The 18237-nt window shown below is 46.6% G+C and overlaps 1 protein-coding gene across 1 annotated transcript in view; it reads left to right on the forward strand.

The window, feature by feature from the left end:
* The window catches only part of STAG2 (STAG2 cohesin complex component), a 92871-nt gene extending 77457 nt beyond the window's left edge, over positions 1 to 15414 (forward strand). Inside the window, exon 34 of the mRNA XM_062502846.1 lies at positions 15332 to 15414. Coding sequence (XP_062358830.1) covers positions 15332 to 15337 — 6 coding nt within the window. The 3' untranslated portion in view covers positions 15338 to 15414. The remainder of the gene's footprint in view (positions 1 to 15331) is intronic.
* Positions 15415 to 18237: the final 2823 nt, after the last annotated feature.

An 18237-nucleotide genomic window follows, 5' to 3' on the forward strand; every position in this document is an offset into this window, starting at 1 on the left:
CTTTAATGTCATCATGCTTCCTCATTGTGTGATTTCTGCTGAGCTTTCCTCAGCAGTTCTTTGATTGGAAAATAAGAGGAAAAATTGTGTTTTGTGTATATTAACTGTGTGTTTTTGTCTAAGAAAAAGCTGCAGTTACCAGCTTTAAAAGTGAAAGTTGTGTTCAGCTGATAACAGCTTGAATTTTGCACTTTCAGAAAAGCTATTTAAAAGAACCTAATACAATAAAATATATAAGTAATAAAGCCTCTGGAGGCCTAGAACATCTCAAATTAGGAAGGAGATGTGAAGTTGTTAGTTAATTCATGAAAGCCTTCAAGTAACTCAACAAGGCTTGGGGAAATGGATTAATGAGCTTGCAGCCAGTTTCCTGTTGGTTGAGGTGGGTAATGGCAGGTGAGAGATCAGTGCACACATCACCAGCTTGTTCCCAGTCTGGTGAGCTGTGGGTGCAGCTCAAATGATCCCTCAGAAATTTAGCAGGGATGGCCCTTGTGGTCATCTAGCCCTTCTCTAGACTGCTCCTTCAGTACCTTTGCCCTTAAGCTTTTGTCCCTAAATCCCCTGTACCATCTGTAGGGCCCTGGCTGTGGTGTGAACACTGTGCTGTGGCTCCTGCAGCTCGTGGGAGGGCTGGCTTGGCTCAGGGATTCGGCAGCTCTCTGATCCCGAGCTGCCCAGCACTGCCCAGCTCTCCATGCTGGAGAGCTGCAGCCCCTCTATCCTGGCCAGGAGCTCCACATGACACCTATTTCCCACCCCATATGGCTGTCAGGGAAGCCTTGCAAGTGGCTGCTGCTTTGTGAAAAGCAGTTAAACCACAGTTCTTGAGTGATGTATGTTCCTATCTCTTATTATTTTAACGCACTCTTCTCACAGGCTTAAATTCTGTTTTCTTCTTTTCAAACTGCTGTACTCCACCAAAAGCAAAAAAGCAAACCACATCCACTTGTTTTTCATATCATGCACAAAAGCACTTAAAGATGTGGCATATCTTATATTTAGCCTGCTCTTTGTATTGTTCATCTTAAAATACTGAGCTGTCTTTTACACAACTGTTCTTACGTATCAACTGACAAAAACTGTCTTTCCATTATTTCTGTTGCCAGTTTGTAATCTTTTGAATCTTGAAAAGCAGATTTCTTGGGGTGTTTATTTTTTTTTTTTTTAACTGAACTCTTCCATTACAGACAAGAATCAAAGTGCTCTGTGAAGCCTAGCATGGATTAGGGAAGTGGCATTGTTGGTGAAAACAGTATCTTGTCAGTTCCATCTTGTTTGAGGGACTGATGGTGCTACAGTTTAAGGGCTTATTGTGTAAATTCTTGTAATTGGAGAAATCTACAGGTTTGGACTATTGGTCATTTTCCTTGTTAAGGACCATCTTTTTCTTGCTCATATCAATAACTTGTATGTGGTGAAAGCAGCTTGTTGAAGTGCTGTGAAGTAAAAGAAGCACATGTTCTATTTAAAGATGCTTTCATTACCAATTCTCCTTTTATTTATTTTTTTAACCTTGCAATGCTTCATCTTCTACTTCAGACTGACTTTAAACTACATTGTTCACTAGCTCACTTGGGTCAAATTTGTAGATCTGATGGAAAGAAAGGGTGCCCTGTGGAGCAGAGACATTGCTAGTGATGCAGTATCAGCTATTTATGTTGGCTTTTTGTAGGATTTTTATCGAGTTAACCAAAGAGAAATAGGCTGTTCGTGTTTGTTCTGGCACACAACTGATTTCTCTCAGATTGTGACAGAGCTCCAGATTTTGTGGATTGAGACAATTTAGAACCATTGCCTCTTCACGTGCTGTTTCTGTAGTTTTCTATTTAGGCCACTTGATCCATTAGTAGAGTTTAAAAGACATGATCCCTACTTGCAAGGAAAGTAGAATTTCTTCTTTTCTTTTTGTTTTGTTGTTCATCTCTCATTCATTTACCAGAAATGAATCATGTGGAGTGGTCCATGGAGCCAAACCCACAGCACACAGTGATGTATAATCAAAACTGTGGTAACTTGGCAGGGTGAGTCTTGTGGGTGGATAATGACTGGTATTGTATCAACCACAAACATTGCCACAGATGACAGCTCTAGATCTCATTTACACTGGTGTAACTCGCATCTGGAGAGCAAAGATGCTCTGACCAGTTACCACGTTGGGATGTGGCTGACAGCTTTGCCACTGTGTGGTTCACAGGCTCTGCTCCTGCGTGGTGTTAGACATGTGGGGTGCCCATCTTCTCTGAAATGGAGGTTAATTAATATTAATTATCATTCCTATTATCACCAAGCTGTCAGCAGCTTTCCCAGTCCTGTAACCCTGGCTCAGTCATCTTCTGACTCCCTCAATTCCATTTTAAATTGCTTAGTGTGGTCAGCCTGAGCCAGGGAATGCAGTCATGTCTCATCTGCCTGCAGAGTGAAGTAATTATTTTTTTTCAGGAAAATGTTAGAAATAAACCAACTTTATTTTGGGTCAAGGTTTTCAAGGCGTTATGGTCCAGGGATAAAAGTACAGACCTGATGCATCAGCATAAAGTACACCTCTGATCCCTCTAGGATCTTCACCTATGTAACATTGAGTGGGATGATTATTTTCTGAATTCCAGAACAATGGTTCTTGTGATTAGGGACTGTTCCCATACAATTTTAAGGTAAAGGAGGGTACATGTTACAGGAATTTGGACTGAATGAACCATGTCTTGGCTCAGGTACACATGATTAAATAAACTGATATTCATGGTACAGCTGATTATAAAGAACTCTGCTTCCACAGGACAGGTCTGGAATCACACAACGTAAAGCTCAAGTTAGTAGTACAGGTAGCTCAAATCAGTATATTTTATAAGCAATACCATGCAGCTTTTCCAAAGTCAAATAATCCTGTTTTCATTCTAGTACCATTGCATTTAGGGGAGAGAGTTCCATGGCTTTGTCTGAGAGTCAGCTCTGGGTAGATAATTTGTGGTTACTTATTCATTGAATTTGGTCTCTCTGATTTATTCAAACATTGGGTGTTCTTTCTGTTATTTGTATTTCAGTTGCTGCTATTTCTGGTGGAGATTCAGGTATTTTTTTTCTGTCACTGTTCCAAAATACAGGGAGTTCTTCTAGTTATCTTTGGTCCCTATTGTGTTTTTTAAATGTGTCTCATTTTTCAACCACCAAAGCTATTTAATGCTGTTTCAGTATAGTTCTTGACATCTAACAGATTACCAAGTGAAGGTAACCTGCATACTGGCAGACAACTTAAGACTTTTATGACAGCTCCTAGTCTCCAGCCGGGAGAAGAAGTTGTGACCAGGTTGAGGAAAAGTTGCGAGTAATTTTTTATGACATGCAAAATGTTGTAAAAGCAACAAAATGTTTGTTACTCTATCCAAACCAGACATAATTTTTAGTGAGATTGTAGAGTCATAGGATGGGAAAGGTGTTACGTGCCTGTCCCAGTGGAGCACCCTGTGCCACAATTCCTGTCTCCATCACTTGCCCCAGCCAGGAGAAGCCTGACCCCCAGTGCTGGGGCTGCCCTGTGTCCAGCTGGCACAGGCTGGTCCTAGCCTGACCTCTGCTCTCTCCCAGCCTTCTTGGGGCTGGATTTGACCTGACGTCCTGATTGGAATATTGCTGCCATGCCTGGTTCACAGCTGTCTTCCCCCTGGGATAAGGTCTCTTGGGGGGCTGGGGATTTCCCCTCCCTCCTTTTATTCCTCTATCACTTTCTTTCTGCAGATCTTCACAAAACCAAATCTCTACAAGAACATACAGATAAGCAGAACTGTTTTTGTCACTTTGCAGTAACAAAAAATTATTCCTTTTTTCAGAGCAGAGAAACCACAGAAGGGTGAAGATAAACTTGGCTAACAAGTTTCATAGAGAAGAATAATAATTATGAAGAGAGCAACCTTCCTAAGGGATACTTTAAGGGGTTTTTGTGGTGAGAGCAGGGCAGAGGATTGATTCTCCTCTGTGTTTTGTGACCTGTGTCTGGGGACTTGGTCTGTCCCCTGTGTCCCTGGGGCCCCAGGAGCTGTTGCAGGACACTGGGAAGGGGTGTGGCTGCACAGGTGTCTGTCTGAGACCTGGAGCCTCTTTGCACTTTGGAGTGTTAAATGCTGTTCCTGCTTGAGAGCAGCTCTGCAGGGGGCTCCGGCCTCCCCTCTGCAGAGGGTGGGAGTTTACCTTTGCATTAAGGAACAAAATGGAAGTACTTCTGCAGTCAGCAGGAATTTATCTAAATGGGCTGTGTTTTCTGTCTTAAAAGAAAATACTAATATGAAAGAAAAATACTAAATTACAGAAGCCTCTGATAGAAATGAATGACAGAGTAGAAAAATGAACCAAGAGATTTTTGTATGGTTTCAGTGGCTGAGAAATTTGAGAGCAGATTGTACTTTTCAGTAGTGTCAGGATGTGCTTTACAGATGCTCTGGTTTAGATGTGTAATGGAAAATAGGTTTTAAGTGCTGGAGTGTTGCTGTGGTGAGGATGGCTGTACCTATCCCTGGAGAGGGCCCAGGTGAGTGATGCTGGGCTCCCTGGAGAAGATTTCAACATTCTTCACTTGCCAGAAATCTGTGGAAGAGAGAATACTTTTTGTTCAGGCCTAAGTGCAGAGTAGATGTAGCTAAATTTATACTAGTACCCGAAATAGCCCAGAAGTGGACATTGTGTGCTTTATGCTGCACAGATACTCTTTTTGTCTCTGTGTGGGTCCTGCAGTAGCCTGAGAGCTGCCTATGCTTGCACAGCTGAAGTGACCCCTGCAACAGCAGGGTTGTCTCCCTGATGTTCTAGGGATACATGGCTACCAGAATGGCTCCCTTAGGAGACTCAAATTACAGCCTAAACTCCATATTCTTACTGTGGTGTCTCTGGGGAACTATCTGGGCTTATTTCAGATCCACACTTCATTATGGATCAGTGGGGATGAACTGTAAGCTGGTTGTTCCATTTCCATCACAGGGGTCGCTCCCTATTTCTCCTGTAGGGCTCCTCTCAAGATAATAATTAAAATGGGAGGTCCTTACCACATAGTAGTCGTCTCTAGCTGGGGCCTTGGGAACATATTCTCACTGAATCATCAGCAAAAAAGGATGGGTATCAATGTCTTCTGGATTGTGTTCTCTGCTAGTATGTCTTACCATGTCCTCTCAGTGGCCCTCCAGCTAAAAAGAAAAATAAATCTAAAAGTCTGAGCATCTTCAGCAGGAATTGGGGATGGCAGTTCCACAGAAGCTAGACATTCCACTTGACACATTTTTCACCACATTTTCTTTTGCTTTTAGTTTGTCTTCTGAATGGATTTGTCACAGCAATAAAGTTTTTCAATCTGGGAAATACTGATTAATTTCCCCTGTTTTGTGGCTGCCTGACCTAGCTGTAGGACAGACATCTGGCAGTGGTGTCTGGGAACACCCACCCTCACCTTGGCCTTTGGAGCCACAGACCCTGTAGATCCAGTAAAGCCTAAAAGCAGTCACATGGGAAACTGCAGGGCTATTGCCAGGTAGCTGATGATAGAAGATACACAGCTATATAATTTCATTAATAGCACTTCATCAGTTCTTTTCAGCCTTGGGTATGAAATTGGCAGCCTGACTGGAGTGCTGTCCTTAACTTTTTACTGCCTTCCTTAAACATTTCTTCTCAAATTGTTGCAATTTCTTGACTCATTCAACATTTGCACAATTAATTGTCAAATATATTCTTGGCATAGGAAAAGGAAAAAAAAACCCACAATTTTTATTTAAAATTTGAGTAGTTTTCAACTAGGCTTTGACTAAGTATTTAGCTCCTGAGCAGATGTCAGGTAATGCCAGCTCTTGCACCAATTAGGACTACTCCGTGTCATTTAAAAAGGAATTTAGGGTCTATCCAACTTGATGTGGTTTCCACTAAATAATGTTTCTGTCCTCACCCTCTCTATGGTACTTTAAGTCTCCTTGGCTCTGTAGATGGATTTGTTTTATGCCAGACTAAAACTTTACAGGTTCTTCTTTTCATCAGTGAGGCATTGTTTGAGTGATAAAATAAATGCTGGAGGAAATGAGAGCAAAACTCTCTTCTTCCTAGAGGAACTGACTACAGCACCTTGGATGACTTGGTTTTCTTTGGCTCCCTTTTGTGCTTTATGTAACTGGATCCATTTTATTATATCTCCTCAATGCCACTGTGCAGAGCATCATGGCCATGGAGCTGAGCTGGTGACTCTGAGTTTCCAGGGCTCTCACTGAGGAGGGGCTCTGGGCAGGGGAGCCACAGAGGAGAGACAGCAGTTTACTGGAGGTGGATTGGGAGTGACTGGTGAGCTGAGGCAGCACAAGAATGAGTGCCCTCCATCAGCAGGGAAACGGGCCCAGGAGAGCCTCAGCTGTGGAAGGGTTTTAAACTGTTCCTTATTGCCCTCCTTGAAACTGTGCAGGGCAATTTCCCCCCCCCCCCCCCGCCCAGCCTTAGAAGGGCTGATGTTGGAAGTGCTTTGCAGAGGTGAGTTCTCAACACCCCATGGCATCTAATTCTTTGTGTTGTTGTGGGGCCGTTCCCCACAGCAGGACAGTAAAGGTTCTACCGTGCTCTGGGTGCAGCAGAGATGGAGGGGTGGGGGTTTGAACTCCTCCTGGGTTGTTGGTGAAGTCACTTGTCTTGTGTTGTCCTGTGTCACAGCTGTTTCTGGATGGGAATTGTGGTTGTGGACATCCAGAGACTTTGTGTTGGGAGAGGGTTGGGTGCTGGCTCAGCAGGTGCTGTCGACTGCTTGATTCACTCCACAATGGAATTTTAGCAAAAACCTCTCTCTCACTGCAACTGCATGACAGAAGGCTGAGCTGTGGGAATGACCAAGGTTCTGATGCATACGCATCTTCTCCAGTGCCAGGTTCAATGGTCCAAACCACTGAACAGATTTTCTCAAATCATTGCAGTATCTTTCCATAGTGGTGAAGTCTGTGATTCCCTACGACATGTTGGAGACCACGTGGAGCCCCCCATCTCAATTGTCATTTCATATGATTTCCTTCATTCTGTCACAAAAGAACCTTCTGCAGGGGACATGAACTTTTAGAAGTTCTTGTGCAAATTAAAATCAGAATTCCACTGCATACATCTGAATAGCACAGCATAAGACAGAAGTAGGAGTTTTACAATATTGGGGCACATCCCTACAAGCAGCATCACACAGTGGTACTGAGTGCTCTCCATAGATAGGAGATGTTACAGTCCTCTCTCACTGGCCTTCCCACCTTCTGGAAGCCCAGCTAGCTCAGAGGCAGGGATGTGCCAGAGCTGCCCAACCTCATGACAGATGGGCAGGAAATGGCTTGAGGGAAGATGGACAGTACCAATTGGCTTGCTTCATTTAGGACCCTTTGGAATCCTTTCTGCTGTTTCTCTGCTGCTCAGCAGAGCTCTGTGTTTGTCTTCCATCCATAAATGAGGGTGGGAAGTGCTATGGGTTTTACATGGTATCCACCTAAAAACCCAGTGTGAGAGGAGCTGTGACATCTTGGGGTGAGCTGTGGGCTGGCCTGTGCAGGTGTGGTGAGCTGGAGTGTCTCTTCTGTAATTGGGTTTGGGGGACAGACTGAGAGGAGGTAAGAGGAGGAATAGGAGTCAAATGAGATACACGTTAGGAAATGAAAAAATTACTGTAAGAGAGGAGAAAACAGGGAAATTTGTTAATACCAGTCAAGCTGCTTATTTGTTGGTTAGGTGGACCCATGCATATCCTGGGAAAAGAAGCCATTAAGGAAAATGGACCTGCCAGCAAGTGGAGAGATATGATTGAGGAAGAAACTGATGCTGCTCTAAAAGCATGGGCTTTGAAGGAAATTTTAGTGTTGGGTGGAAAATCTGAACTCACTAAAATGGAAAGGAAGTTGGGAAGCCACAGAAGGCAGAAAGCTCTGCATAAACCTCCTTGGTGATGCTGAGCTGGCAGGAGCCCTGCTCAGGTAGGTGAGGCAGGAAAGGCAGCTCCAGCCTGCACAAAATGAGCCCCTGTGGCAGGACAGCTTCCCCTGGCAGTGGGGCTCTAATGCTCCTCACTGTTGGTCTCTTGCAGGTTTTTGAATCTCTTTAATCACAGAATCACATGTCCCTCAGATGAATGAAAGTCTCTGTCTTGCTTGTTATAGGTCTTGGTTCAAACCCCAGTGGATGAGAGAAAAGTGGCTCCAAGGCCTGTGCTGAGCTCTGGCTCCTCCCCAGGCTCCCAGCCCCCAGCTCTGTGTGATCCCACAGATGAACACTCAGCCCTTCTCCATACAGAAAAGGGGTTTGCTGGTGTTGCAGGATCTATGGGTACAGACAGACCCTCCTGCAAGTCAGTGTGGCCAGTTTGAGTTCCTGTGTGCACAAATCCATTCCGGGGAGATCCCCAGGGAGTCCCTGGGTGCTGGGATGGGGCAGTGGTTGCAGATGACTCCAATCCCACAGCCAGTCAACTGTGGGTAAGAGCTGAGACCTGCGTGGAAGCAAGAGCTTGTAGATTTTCAGTGTGCTGGGCAGCAGTGCCCTCCCTTTAAAAAAGTAAATGAATGATTTTAAAACTGATTTAGTCAAGCACCTCCAGTCCCTAGGTCAAGTCTCTCCCAGTTGGGCACAATAGTGTTTTCTGTCCCTGACAGCCTCCAGCTGTACCCCTGCTGCACTGTTGTTCCCTGGGGGCTGCCCCTGCTGGGTGAGGGGATATGAGTGCTGGATCCTGTTCTCTGTGTGCCCAGGGAACACTGAGTCATAGAATTATTTAGGCTGGGGAAGATCTCTAAGACCTTGTTGTGCTCTGACACTGGCCAAACACCAGGTATCCATGACAGCTGCCCTCCCCTGTTACAGCTGGGCAGAGGAGAGGGGAAAAAAAATGAAGTAAGTGTTCATAAGTTGTTATAAGGACTGGGAGAAAAACACTCTAAGGGTGAAACAGGCTCAGCTTAAATTCACAAGGTGAATTTATTACTAACAAAATTAGAGGAGGATAATGAGAAGTAAAATAAGCCTTTAAAACACCTTTCCTCTCCCCCAGCCCCTCCCTCCTTCCCACTGACAGTGCAGGGAGACAGGGCCTGGGGATTTGGTCATTTTGTCACCTGAGGTTTTCTTCTGCTCTCTGGGAGAGGAATCCTTCCCCTGTGAGACTGTGGGGTCCCTCCCATGGGAGACAGTTCTCTGTGAACTTCTCCAGCATGGCTCCAAATCTCATGAGCAGCAGCCCTACCACACCTGCTTCAAGGTAAGACCCTCCCATGGGCACACAGCCCTCCCAAATCTGCTGTGACATGAGTCACTCTTTCCACAGGGTGCAGTCCTCCAAGGACAGGCTGTTCCTGCCTGGGAGCAAGGGCCCTCTCTCTCCACCGGGTCTCCCACTGGATCACAGCATCCTCCAGGCATCCACCTGCTCCAGCCTGGGCACCTTCCCCACGGGCTGTGGGTGGATCTCTGCATCCCCCATGGATCCCCAGGGGCTGTGGGTGGATCTCTGCATCCCCCATGGATCCCCACGGGCTGTGGGTGGATCTCTGCATCCCCGTGGATCCCCACGGGCTGTGGGTGGATCTCTGCATCCCCGTGGATCCCCACGGGCTGTGGGTGGATCTCTGCATCCCCATGGATCCCCACGGGCTGTGGGTGGATCTCTGCATCCCCCATGGATCCCCATGGGCTGCAGCTGCTTCCCCAGGCTCCTCACCACGGCCTGCAGAGGAATCTCAGCTCTGGCACCTGGATCACCTCCTGCCCCTCCTGCACTGACCTTGGTGTCCCTATGTTGTTTCCCTCACATGTTCTCACCTTCTCTTCTCTGACTAGAAAAAAACTGTGCCCTGCTTTGTTTTGATTTTCTTTTAAAATCTGTTATTACAGAGGCATTACTAACCTCTGTAATTGGCACAGCTTTAGTGAGCAGCACATCCATCTTCAGAGCCATCTGGGACTGGCTCTTCTGGACACGGTGGAAGCTTCCAGAGCTTCTCACAGGAGCCACCTCTTTGGCCCTGCTCCCTACCACAAACCAGGCCAAGGAAAACTAACACAGACCATCAAGTCCAACCATTAAGACAGCACTACCACGGCCACCACTAAGCTATGTCCAAGGACCAAATCTATAAGTTTTTTAAATCCCTCCAGGAATGGGGACTCCACCACTGCCCTGGGCTTGACAATGTCCAATGCTTGACAACCCTTTAGACAGAAAAATATTCTCAAATATCCAATCTAAACTTCCCCGGGCACAATTGGAGGTCAATTCCTTTCATCCCATCACTTGTTACCTGGCAGAAGAGCCCAATTGCCACCTCCATTCAGGCAGTTCTGGAGAGTGATAAGGTCCCCCTCAAGATTCCTTTTCTCCAGGCTGAGCCCCACAGCTGCTTCTCTTCAGACTTGTGCTCCAAACTCTTCCCCAGCTCCATGGCCCTTCTCTGGGCACATTGGGAACACTACTCAGCTGCCTTGCTCCATTTCCCAACCACCCCCTGGGGAGGCAGGGAAAAAGATTTAGGTCTGTCCTGAGTAAACGGCTGCAAGGTGGTGGAAGAAAGTCTTCAGGTGGGGTCAGCTCGAGGGTGCTGCCCCTGGGCACTGTAATTGTTGGGGATAGGCAGATCACTCCCATCAGTATTGTCTGACATTGGTGTTTTGTCAGACTGGGCTCCATGTTGTGGGTGTCTGTCCATCCCACAGACATCTGTCCTGCTTTCCATGCCCTGGAGCCTGGATGTGAATGCTCCCCCCATCTTGGCATAGGACCCTGCTGGCTGGTGAGGAAGCCCACTGTATTCTGGGCTTGTGACAGAAGTCTGCAAAGGTTTTGTGACCTTTCTTGATGGTTCAGGAAGGAGAAAGGGGAAAAAAAAAAGTGGATTTTTTAAAAAATGCTTTGTTCTTGCTCTGAGATTCTGCAGCCTTTCAGGCACCTGAGTAAATGTCTGTTCTGATGAACTGCTCACTCTGCATCTCTGTGGTCAGACTGAAGTAGCTTGTGCTGGGTCACTAATAAAAAATAGATATTTGCATTTCTGTTCCAAACTGTGTTCAAAGCACCAGGCATGAGTGATGGCACTCAGTGAGTAATTACCACGTTTCATTGCTTGGCCTCTGACTCCCGTCTGTCTGCTGCTTTGATGCCAGATCTCCAAAAAGGCCCAGAACTCACCTGGGGATGGATTTTTAAATGTGCATCATCTAATTCAAGTACAAAGCAGATGAACGGTCTTATAAATGTGATCAGTCACTCAGGTGCTTAAGTTAAAGCACTATCTCTTTGTAAATCCAAACACCTCTTAATCTTCAATCAGAGCTGCTGGTTGCTGCATTTTTTCCCATTTTTTTTTTTATTTTCAATATCTAGCTACTAGTATGGCAGCACTTCACTCTTCAATGCCAAGGGGAAAACCTGTGCAGCCTTGCTGGCAAGAATGTCTGGGGAAAGCAATGTGATTTGTGTTTGTGCACGAGCAGTGACAGAATTAAAGTGTAAATAAGGGTTCAGGCTGTGTAAATCTGTGCTGCAAGAGGTGCTGCTTGGTGGTAAATCCCTGTGTCCCAGAGGGAGGAGGCAGCAGGAGCCTGTCTGGGCTCTGGCTGTCTGCAGAGCAGAGTGGTGGATGAGGAAGGAAGCAGTGAACACACGAATTTCCCCCTGTCCCAGATGGGACTTTGGCATTTTGCAGGTGTGGGGTTTGTGCTGCCCCACAGCTGAGCCCGTGGTGCTCCCACTGCTGGGGTGCTCCAGGATGCTCCACGGCTGCACCTTATGCCCCTGGGGCATGGGGAAGGGTTTCAGCATGTCGGGGATTAGTAAATGAAGCCTGGAAAGGGCCCCAGAGCAACGGGGGCAGCACTGCTGGGACAGTCCTGTAGTACCCTGGAATGGACTTCGTTTGCTGGCACTGGGGAAGGTGCTGAAATTGCCCCAAGGAGCTGTGCATTAGGAGCCCCTCTGCCCAGGAAATGCACCTAAACCTCCTTGCAGCTCACACTCAGCAGGCACTGTGTGGAAGGGTCATCTCCTGCCCACCCCCTGGTCCCTTGATAGCTGTAGCCAGGGAGAAGGAGTTTTTAATCCAGAAGGAATTCTTTAGGGAAGAAAGGAGGCTAGTTACAAAAAGGAGAGGTGAGGTGCTGGGCAGAGGTTTGGCCTCTGCCTCTGAGGGTGGTTTCCAGACAAAAGGTGTATTTATAGAACAGTCCAGAAATAGAAGTGTGATTTATCTGCAAGACACTTGTTCCCTGCCAACACATTTGGGATGGCTTAGCCATTTAAAACATTTTAGGCACAGAGCAACATCAGCTGCCATCAAAGCTTGCATGGAAGAGTAAGAAGTGTCTGGGTATGGTGGCAGCAGCAGCTCTGAGCCCTCCACCCAGAACTGTAAATTAGCCACACCATATCTGCAAGCACTGAAGTCTAATATTAGCATCACTAACTTATTTATGTTTGGAGTGCAAGTATGATGGAGAGAAAAGCAGTTAAACTTTTCTTAATCCCTTTATTTGTTCCCCCTCTTGCTCAAGCCTGGCTTTCCCAAGGGAGCTGCAGCTCAGCCTTTTCTTACTCTCCTTTCACAGAAGGGGACAGAGGAAGGTAAGTCCCACACTCCAGTGAAAAATAATACAAAGGGAGATGCTCAGACGCCTGGAGCCTCTCTCCTATGGAGACGTACCGAGAGATGGGGCTGTTCAGCCTGGAGAAGAGAAGGTTCCAGGGAGACTTTACAGCACCTTCTGGCTGAAGAGGGGCTTTTGACAAGAACATGCAGTGATAGAGCAAGGGGGAATGGTTTTAAGTTGTCAGAGGTGGGACTACGTGAGATATTAGGAAGTAATTCTTCCTTGTGAGGGTGGTGAGGCACTGGAACAGGTTGTCCAGAGAAGCTATGGCTGCCCTATCCCTGGTAGCGTTCTAGTTGGATGGGGCCCTGAGGAACCTGGTCTGAAGGAAGATATCTCTGCCCATAGCAGGGGGTTGGAAGTTGATGATCTTCAAGGTGCCTCCAGCCCAAACCATGCTGTGATTCTACAATTTACCTTGAACTAAGACCCTGAGCACCTCGCTCAGTGCTCCCACTGGATGAAAGCTCCTGATGTTAGATATGTGTATTTATGTTACCCTGGCATAGCTAACAGTGCTTGGCTCTATGGGAGCATTGTAAATCTGAACCTTCCCCTGTCATCCACACTCATCTTGATTATAGAGCACTTGGTGGTACCTGGAGTATTTAACAGCACCTGGCTCTGACTAATGGTTACTGAAGCATATAAGATAGAAAGATTAGCAGCTCGGCTGTCTGATTAATATGTAAATGTATCCAGTTATGTGTGAGGGCTCTTAATGAAGTAGCTCACACTTCTGCCGCTGTATATCAAAGGTGATTGATGGAAAAGTACTTCAGGTGCCTGCTGGAAAAAGTAAAAGTTGTTTTTGTCTACATCTTGCCTTCAGAAAATATCTGTGGACCTAGGGTTGGGATTTCCTAAGGGAGGAAAACCAACACAGTCTGAGTTTAATCTCAACTAATCCAAATTGTTGGCCATGCTCTGGCAATATCTGTAAATTCTCAGATAGGAGTAATCCATCAGGATCTTGTATAGCAATCCACACAGTGCCTTAAATAAACCTTCCTTTTGGCTGTAGCCTGCAGCTAACACCTCCTGTAAATTATTTGATGATACTTTATATGAAGGGCTGGAGGCTGAAATGAATGTTGTGGTGAAGGCAGGAGGCCCCAGCTCCATGGAAGTCGTTCCTGTGCTGCTGCTTCCACACGACTCAAGTCACATTACAGCTGGGCATCTGCTGGGCAACCCTGGGGAGCTGTGTGGATCAGGGAAATCAAACTAAAATCCTGACACATCAGTGGATTGGTGGGATGCAAGGGTTTCCCTGCTGGAGAAGGAACACCACCTGAGATCTGAGCCCTGCAGCACAGGGCAGTGCTGACTGCACCCAGGGCAGGGGCTGTCACTCTCGGGGTGTCCCTGTCACCACGCTGAGCACTCTGTGCCCCATCACCAGCCTGAGTCATGTCGGGCTTTCATCCCGCCCCTACAAACCACTGTGTACATTTCAAGATCACTCTGCAAAATAAAGCCCATTCTGCTGAAACTGGCCGAGGAGTGGAAATTTAGTGGTAGTAAAACCTGGGGTGATGCGGCAAGCGGAGCAGTGTGTGCTGCCCGCTCCGGGATGGGGCTGTGAAACGCTCGCTGCTGTGAGATCTCACACGGATAAGGAGCACTACAGCACCGGGCTGTCAGAGGAGTTCAAAGCGTTCAAACCCTGTTACAGCTCTCTTTTGCTGCCTCCTTCTCACTCCCGCAGGTATCCGGGGGGCTCAGAGCACACATCGTTTCCACCTCCTCTCCAGCTCCCCCTAGAATGTGTCTTATTTGCTCTCCCTTTGTCAGGGTGACTTGCAGCTGGCTAAGGCTGCAATCGCTCTGTCCAAAATTTTCCATGCCTCTTGCCAGGCTTTCTTTTCTTTTTTGCTGGTATTAAATAGTCAGACCAGCTCTAAGAGAAGGGATTGGAGCAATGGCTGAAGTTTCCTTACAGAAGGTATTTGCTGATGTTCTTCTCTGTGAGCAGAAGTCATTGCAATCAGTGAGCACGGGAAGAGGGAGTGACAGGGCAGAAAGGCAGCAGGTTGCAATGCCACCAGCAACCAAACAAACCATGGCCACACACTTGCCATTGTCTGGTTTCAGCTCTGGGGAGGAGCATTTGGGACACAGGTCCCCTTCAAAAGTCTGGCAGGAGAGCCCCGCAGAAGGTGCAAGGGCAGCAGGGTGACCCCTGACCCAAGCAGGGCAGGTCAGTGAGGGTGGGTGCCAGCCCCTGACCACCATCTGGGCATTTCTCCATAAAGCAACACTATTGCTGGTTCTGAGGGCTTTTTTCTAAGATCTCATTTAGTGGCAATCATTCACATAAGTTTTCTCCTAAGTGCAGCGACCTGGGTGCACACTCTGGCATTTTTAAGTGTAGCTTCTTATTTCCTTCCAGTTCCTCTGATGCAGGAGAATCACCTCCTTGTAAGCATGGGCTCACATGATTAACAGTTTATTGTATTCCTGATGACAAATTGGTTTATGATAATTATTAGGATGATGTTTAAAGCTTTCAGTGTAAATCAATGCAATTAAAAAGAAAATAATACTCCATAATTCATACAGAGAAAGATATTTGTCGATGGCTAATGCTTCAGAAGAAAACTTTATATGAGAATTGTTCAGTCCCTGTGACACCAGTGTTGAGCTAGTGATGCTGAACTGGGACTTTAACATTGCTGTCTCTTTGTGTTTCATGGCTACCACATGTGTGGGTCTCCAGCACTGACATGAAATGCTGAGGGGCTGAGAGTTCCCTCTCCTGATTCTTCATGACAGCAGAAAGAGTCGGTGACTTCAACATCTTCCAGACTTCCATGATCCTTCTGCTGTGAGTTCCCTGCTCTGCCTTCTCTTCTCACCCTTCCATGAATGGTAGGCAGGAGAGCAAATCAATGGACATTTAGTTGCATTCCCTTTGAGCTGGTCTGTTCTTCAGCTGGAAGATATGTCAGAGACTAAATGTTATTATTTATGCCTTAAATATCTTCATGTAGGCATCCTCATGCCTATTATAGCAAAACTGTATTACAAAAGCTGCAGAGAAGACCACCACACCCTGAATAGGCCTTCTGACAAAGGCCCTGAACTGCTCACTGGTGGAGATAAGATAAACTCAGGTCTGGGGAGAAAAGAATACGTTCACAGAGGGATTAAGTTTAGCACCTTCGGGGTGTAGACCACAGTTCTAGGGCTGTCAGCTGCCAGGCTCTAACAGACCCTCACACCAAAGCAGTGGAGGAGGGGAGGTTTTGGGTGTGTGCTGAAAAATCCTCTGGTGAGAGGCACTAACACCCATCCTCTGCTGTGCAGAGCTCAGCTCTGGGGCCCTTCACCCCAGGAAAAGCTGAATCCACGTGAAGGACAGTAAAGGAGGTATCATGGCCCATCAGAGGCCCTCCTGCAAAGGGCTCCCCGGACCCTAGACCAGAGATGGTGCAACAGACCCACCCTGTTGCAAGGGACAGTGTCAAACTTACCCTCCCCAGGGGGAGGCACGTGGGTGTTCCCACCTGCCCAAAGTGTACATTAATCACTGGATTCCATACTCTTCTGCATGGAGTAGCAGCGGACCCTCACCACCAAGAAGACCAGATGGAGGGGAGCAAGGAGACGTCATTGGGACCCTTGGAAGGGTGATATGCTTCCACCTAATCCCTGTCACTCTCTCCCTGTCCCCCTACCCATCCATGCACAACTCTTTCTTTCTTTCTTTCTTTCTTTCTTTCTTTCTTTCTTTCTTTCTTTCTTTCTTTCTTTCTTTCTTTCTTTCTTTCTTTCTTTCTTTCTTTCTTTCTTTCTTCCTTCCTTCCTTCCTTCCTTCCTTCCTTCCTTCCTTCCTTCCTTCCTTCCTTCCTTCCTTCCTTCCTTCCTTCCTTCCTTCCTTCCTTCCTTCCTTCCTTCCTTCCTTCCTTCCTTCCTTCCTTCCTCTCTCTCTTTCTTTTCTCTTTGCCTCTTTTAAATTAAAGAGGCAAAGAGAACTTACCTATTAAATAATTTCTTGACACTAACATCTAACCTAATTTGGTTTTAATCACATTTTTGGGTATGTTTTGAACCTTACTGTGTCCAATCCATTTTATTCACAGAGGCTTAGCTTCCTTTGCTCTTCTATGTTAAACCAGTTTGTAACAAGATATTTAAGTGCTCACAAAGAACAAAATAGTCAAAAAGCTTTGATCTCCCAGGCAGACTGGGAAAAAACATAGGGAAAGATACAGCCCTCCTTTGACAGACTGAGGAAAGGGACTGGTCCCTCACTCCCTCATACGATAGCCACTGTTTGTACCAGGTAGGAGACACACAGAGTGGACTGTTCATTCCTGCCCGAGGTGACTTTGTGTCACACCTCCCCTTTTTGGAGATCCCTCACTGTCAAGCTCTGGGCTCCCCTGGGCACGAGCACCTGCCCTCTCCCACCTCAGCCCCCACCAGCAGCAGGAGGAGGTTCACTGGGCTGGGAGGGAAGGACCATGGCTGGTGGGCTCAGGCCGTCCTTGAGGAATGGCAGTCTGAGTTCTGACTTCTCTCAAAATTATTAATAGATTTTTACCCAATGATGGTTTTGTGGGTTTTAAATATAAATATTCTCAGTGTATAGTGAAATTTAGGGACTGTAGAAAATTGGGCCACTCCTGGATCACTCCTTTACTAAATGATATTGTGGCTCACAGACCTAATACATATATATACACACACACTTATATATTTATATATATTAAAAATGTAAATAGTATACATTTTGCTGTCATGTAGCAGGTTACTCATATATTAATAATTACTAACAACACAGATCTTAGATCTGGGTTGAGAATATCCAAAGTTTCTGCAGTTCAGTTCTGTTTTAAGACTTCAAATCCTTTGATTCTACATTATAAAAACAGACCTAAAATTATTCAAGAGATATCCAGTATTTCAAAGCCACATTTCTTAATGTGACAGTGCTTTAAAATCTGGCCACTATGCAGAGCCAGCCTCTGTGTCCCTTGCTAAGGGACGGCATTGTGGGTGTGCATTGCAAAGTTCTAAAGCAACATCATGATGAGTTCAGCTTCACCCTGTAATTTGCATTCAGCTGTTTACAGCTGTATCTGGGTCTTTCGTGCTAGATCTTTTCCAATTCTAAACCAATTAAAAGCCTGTTAATGGCAGCAAGTGTACAGCCGATCTGCCGTTTCCAAGCCGCAACTTATGTTGTCTCACAGCAGCATTAATTCCAGCCCCGAGGCAGGAGGAGAGCTCACGGCCGCCAGGCTGATGAGCAGGAATGGATCTGTGCTGTTTAATTAGGAGCAGCAGCCGCTTCCCGCCGCTCTGCCAGCACAGGACCTGCAGGCAGCCCAAGCTCCAACACTCCAAGGGGCATGGCCAGTGCTGGCCCCCAGCCAGCACCCACCCACGGTGGTGGAGCCCTCTGGGTGGCCAGAGCAGGACAACAGCTGGCACAGGGCTCCAAGCCCCTCACCAGCACTCCCAGCTGCTGATTTGCCGTATCAACCTCTAGGCACAAACTCCATCACTTTTGAACTGGGATTCACCCTGAGCGCAGCCTTGTTCTGGGAATCCTAAAGATTATGTGAAGCACTGTGTGAAGTAAGAGATAAAAACCCAGCTCAAAATCCCCTTTCT

Source organism: Cinclus cinclus, chromosome 15, assembly GCF_963662255.1.
Source record: "Cinclus cinclus chromosome 15, bCinCin1.1, whole genome shotgun sequence".
Classification (NCBI taxonomy): Eukaryota; Metazoa; Chordata; class Aves; order Passeriformes; family Cinclidae; genus Cinclus; species Cinclus cinclus.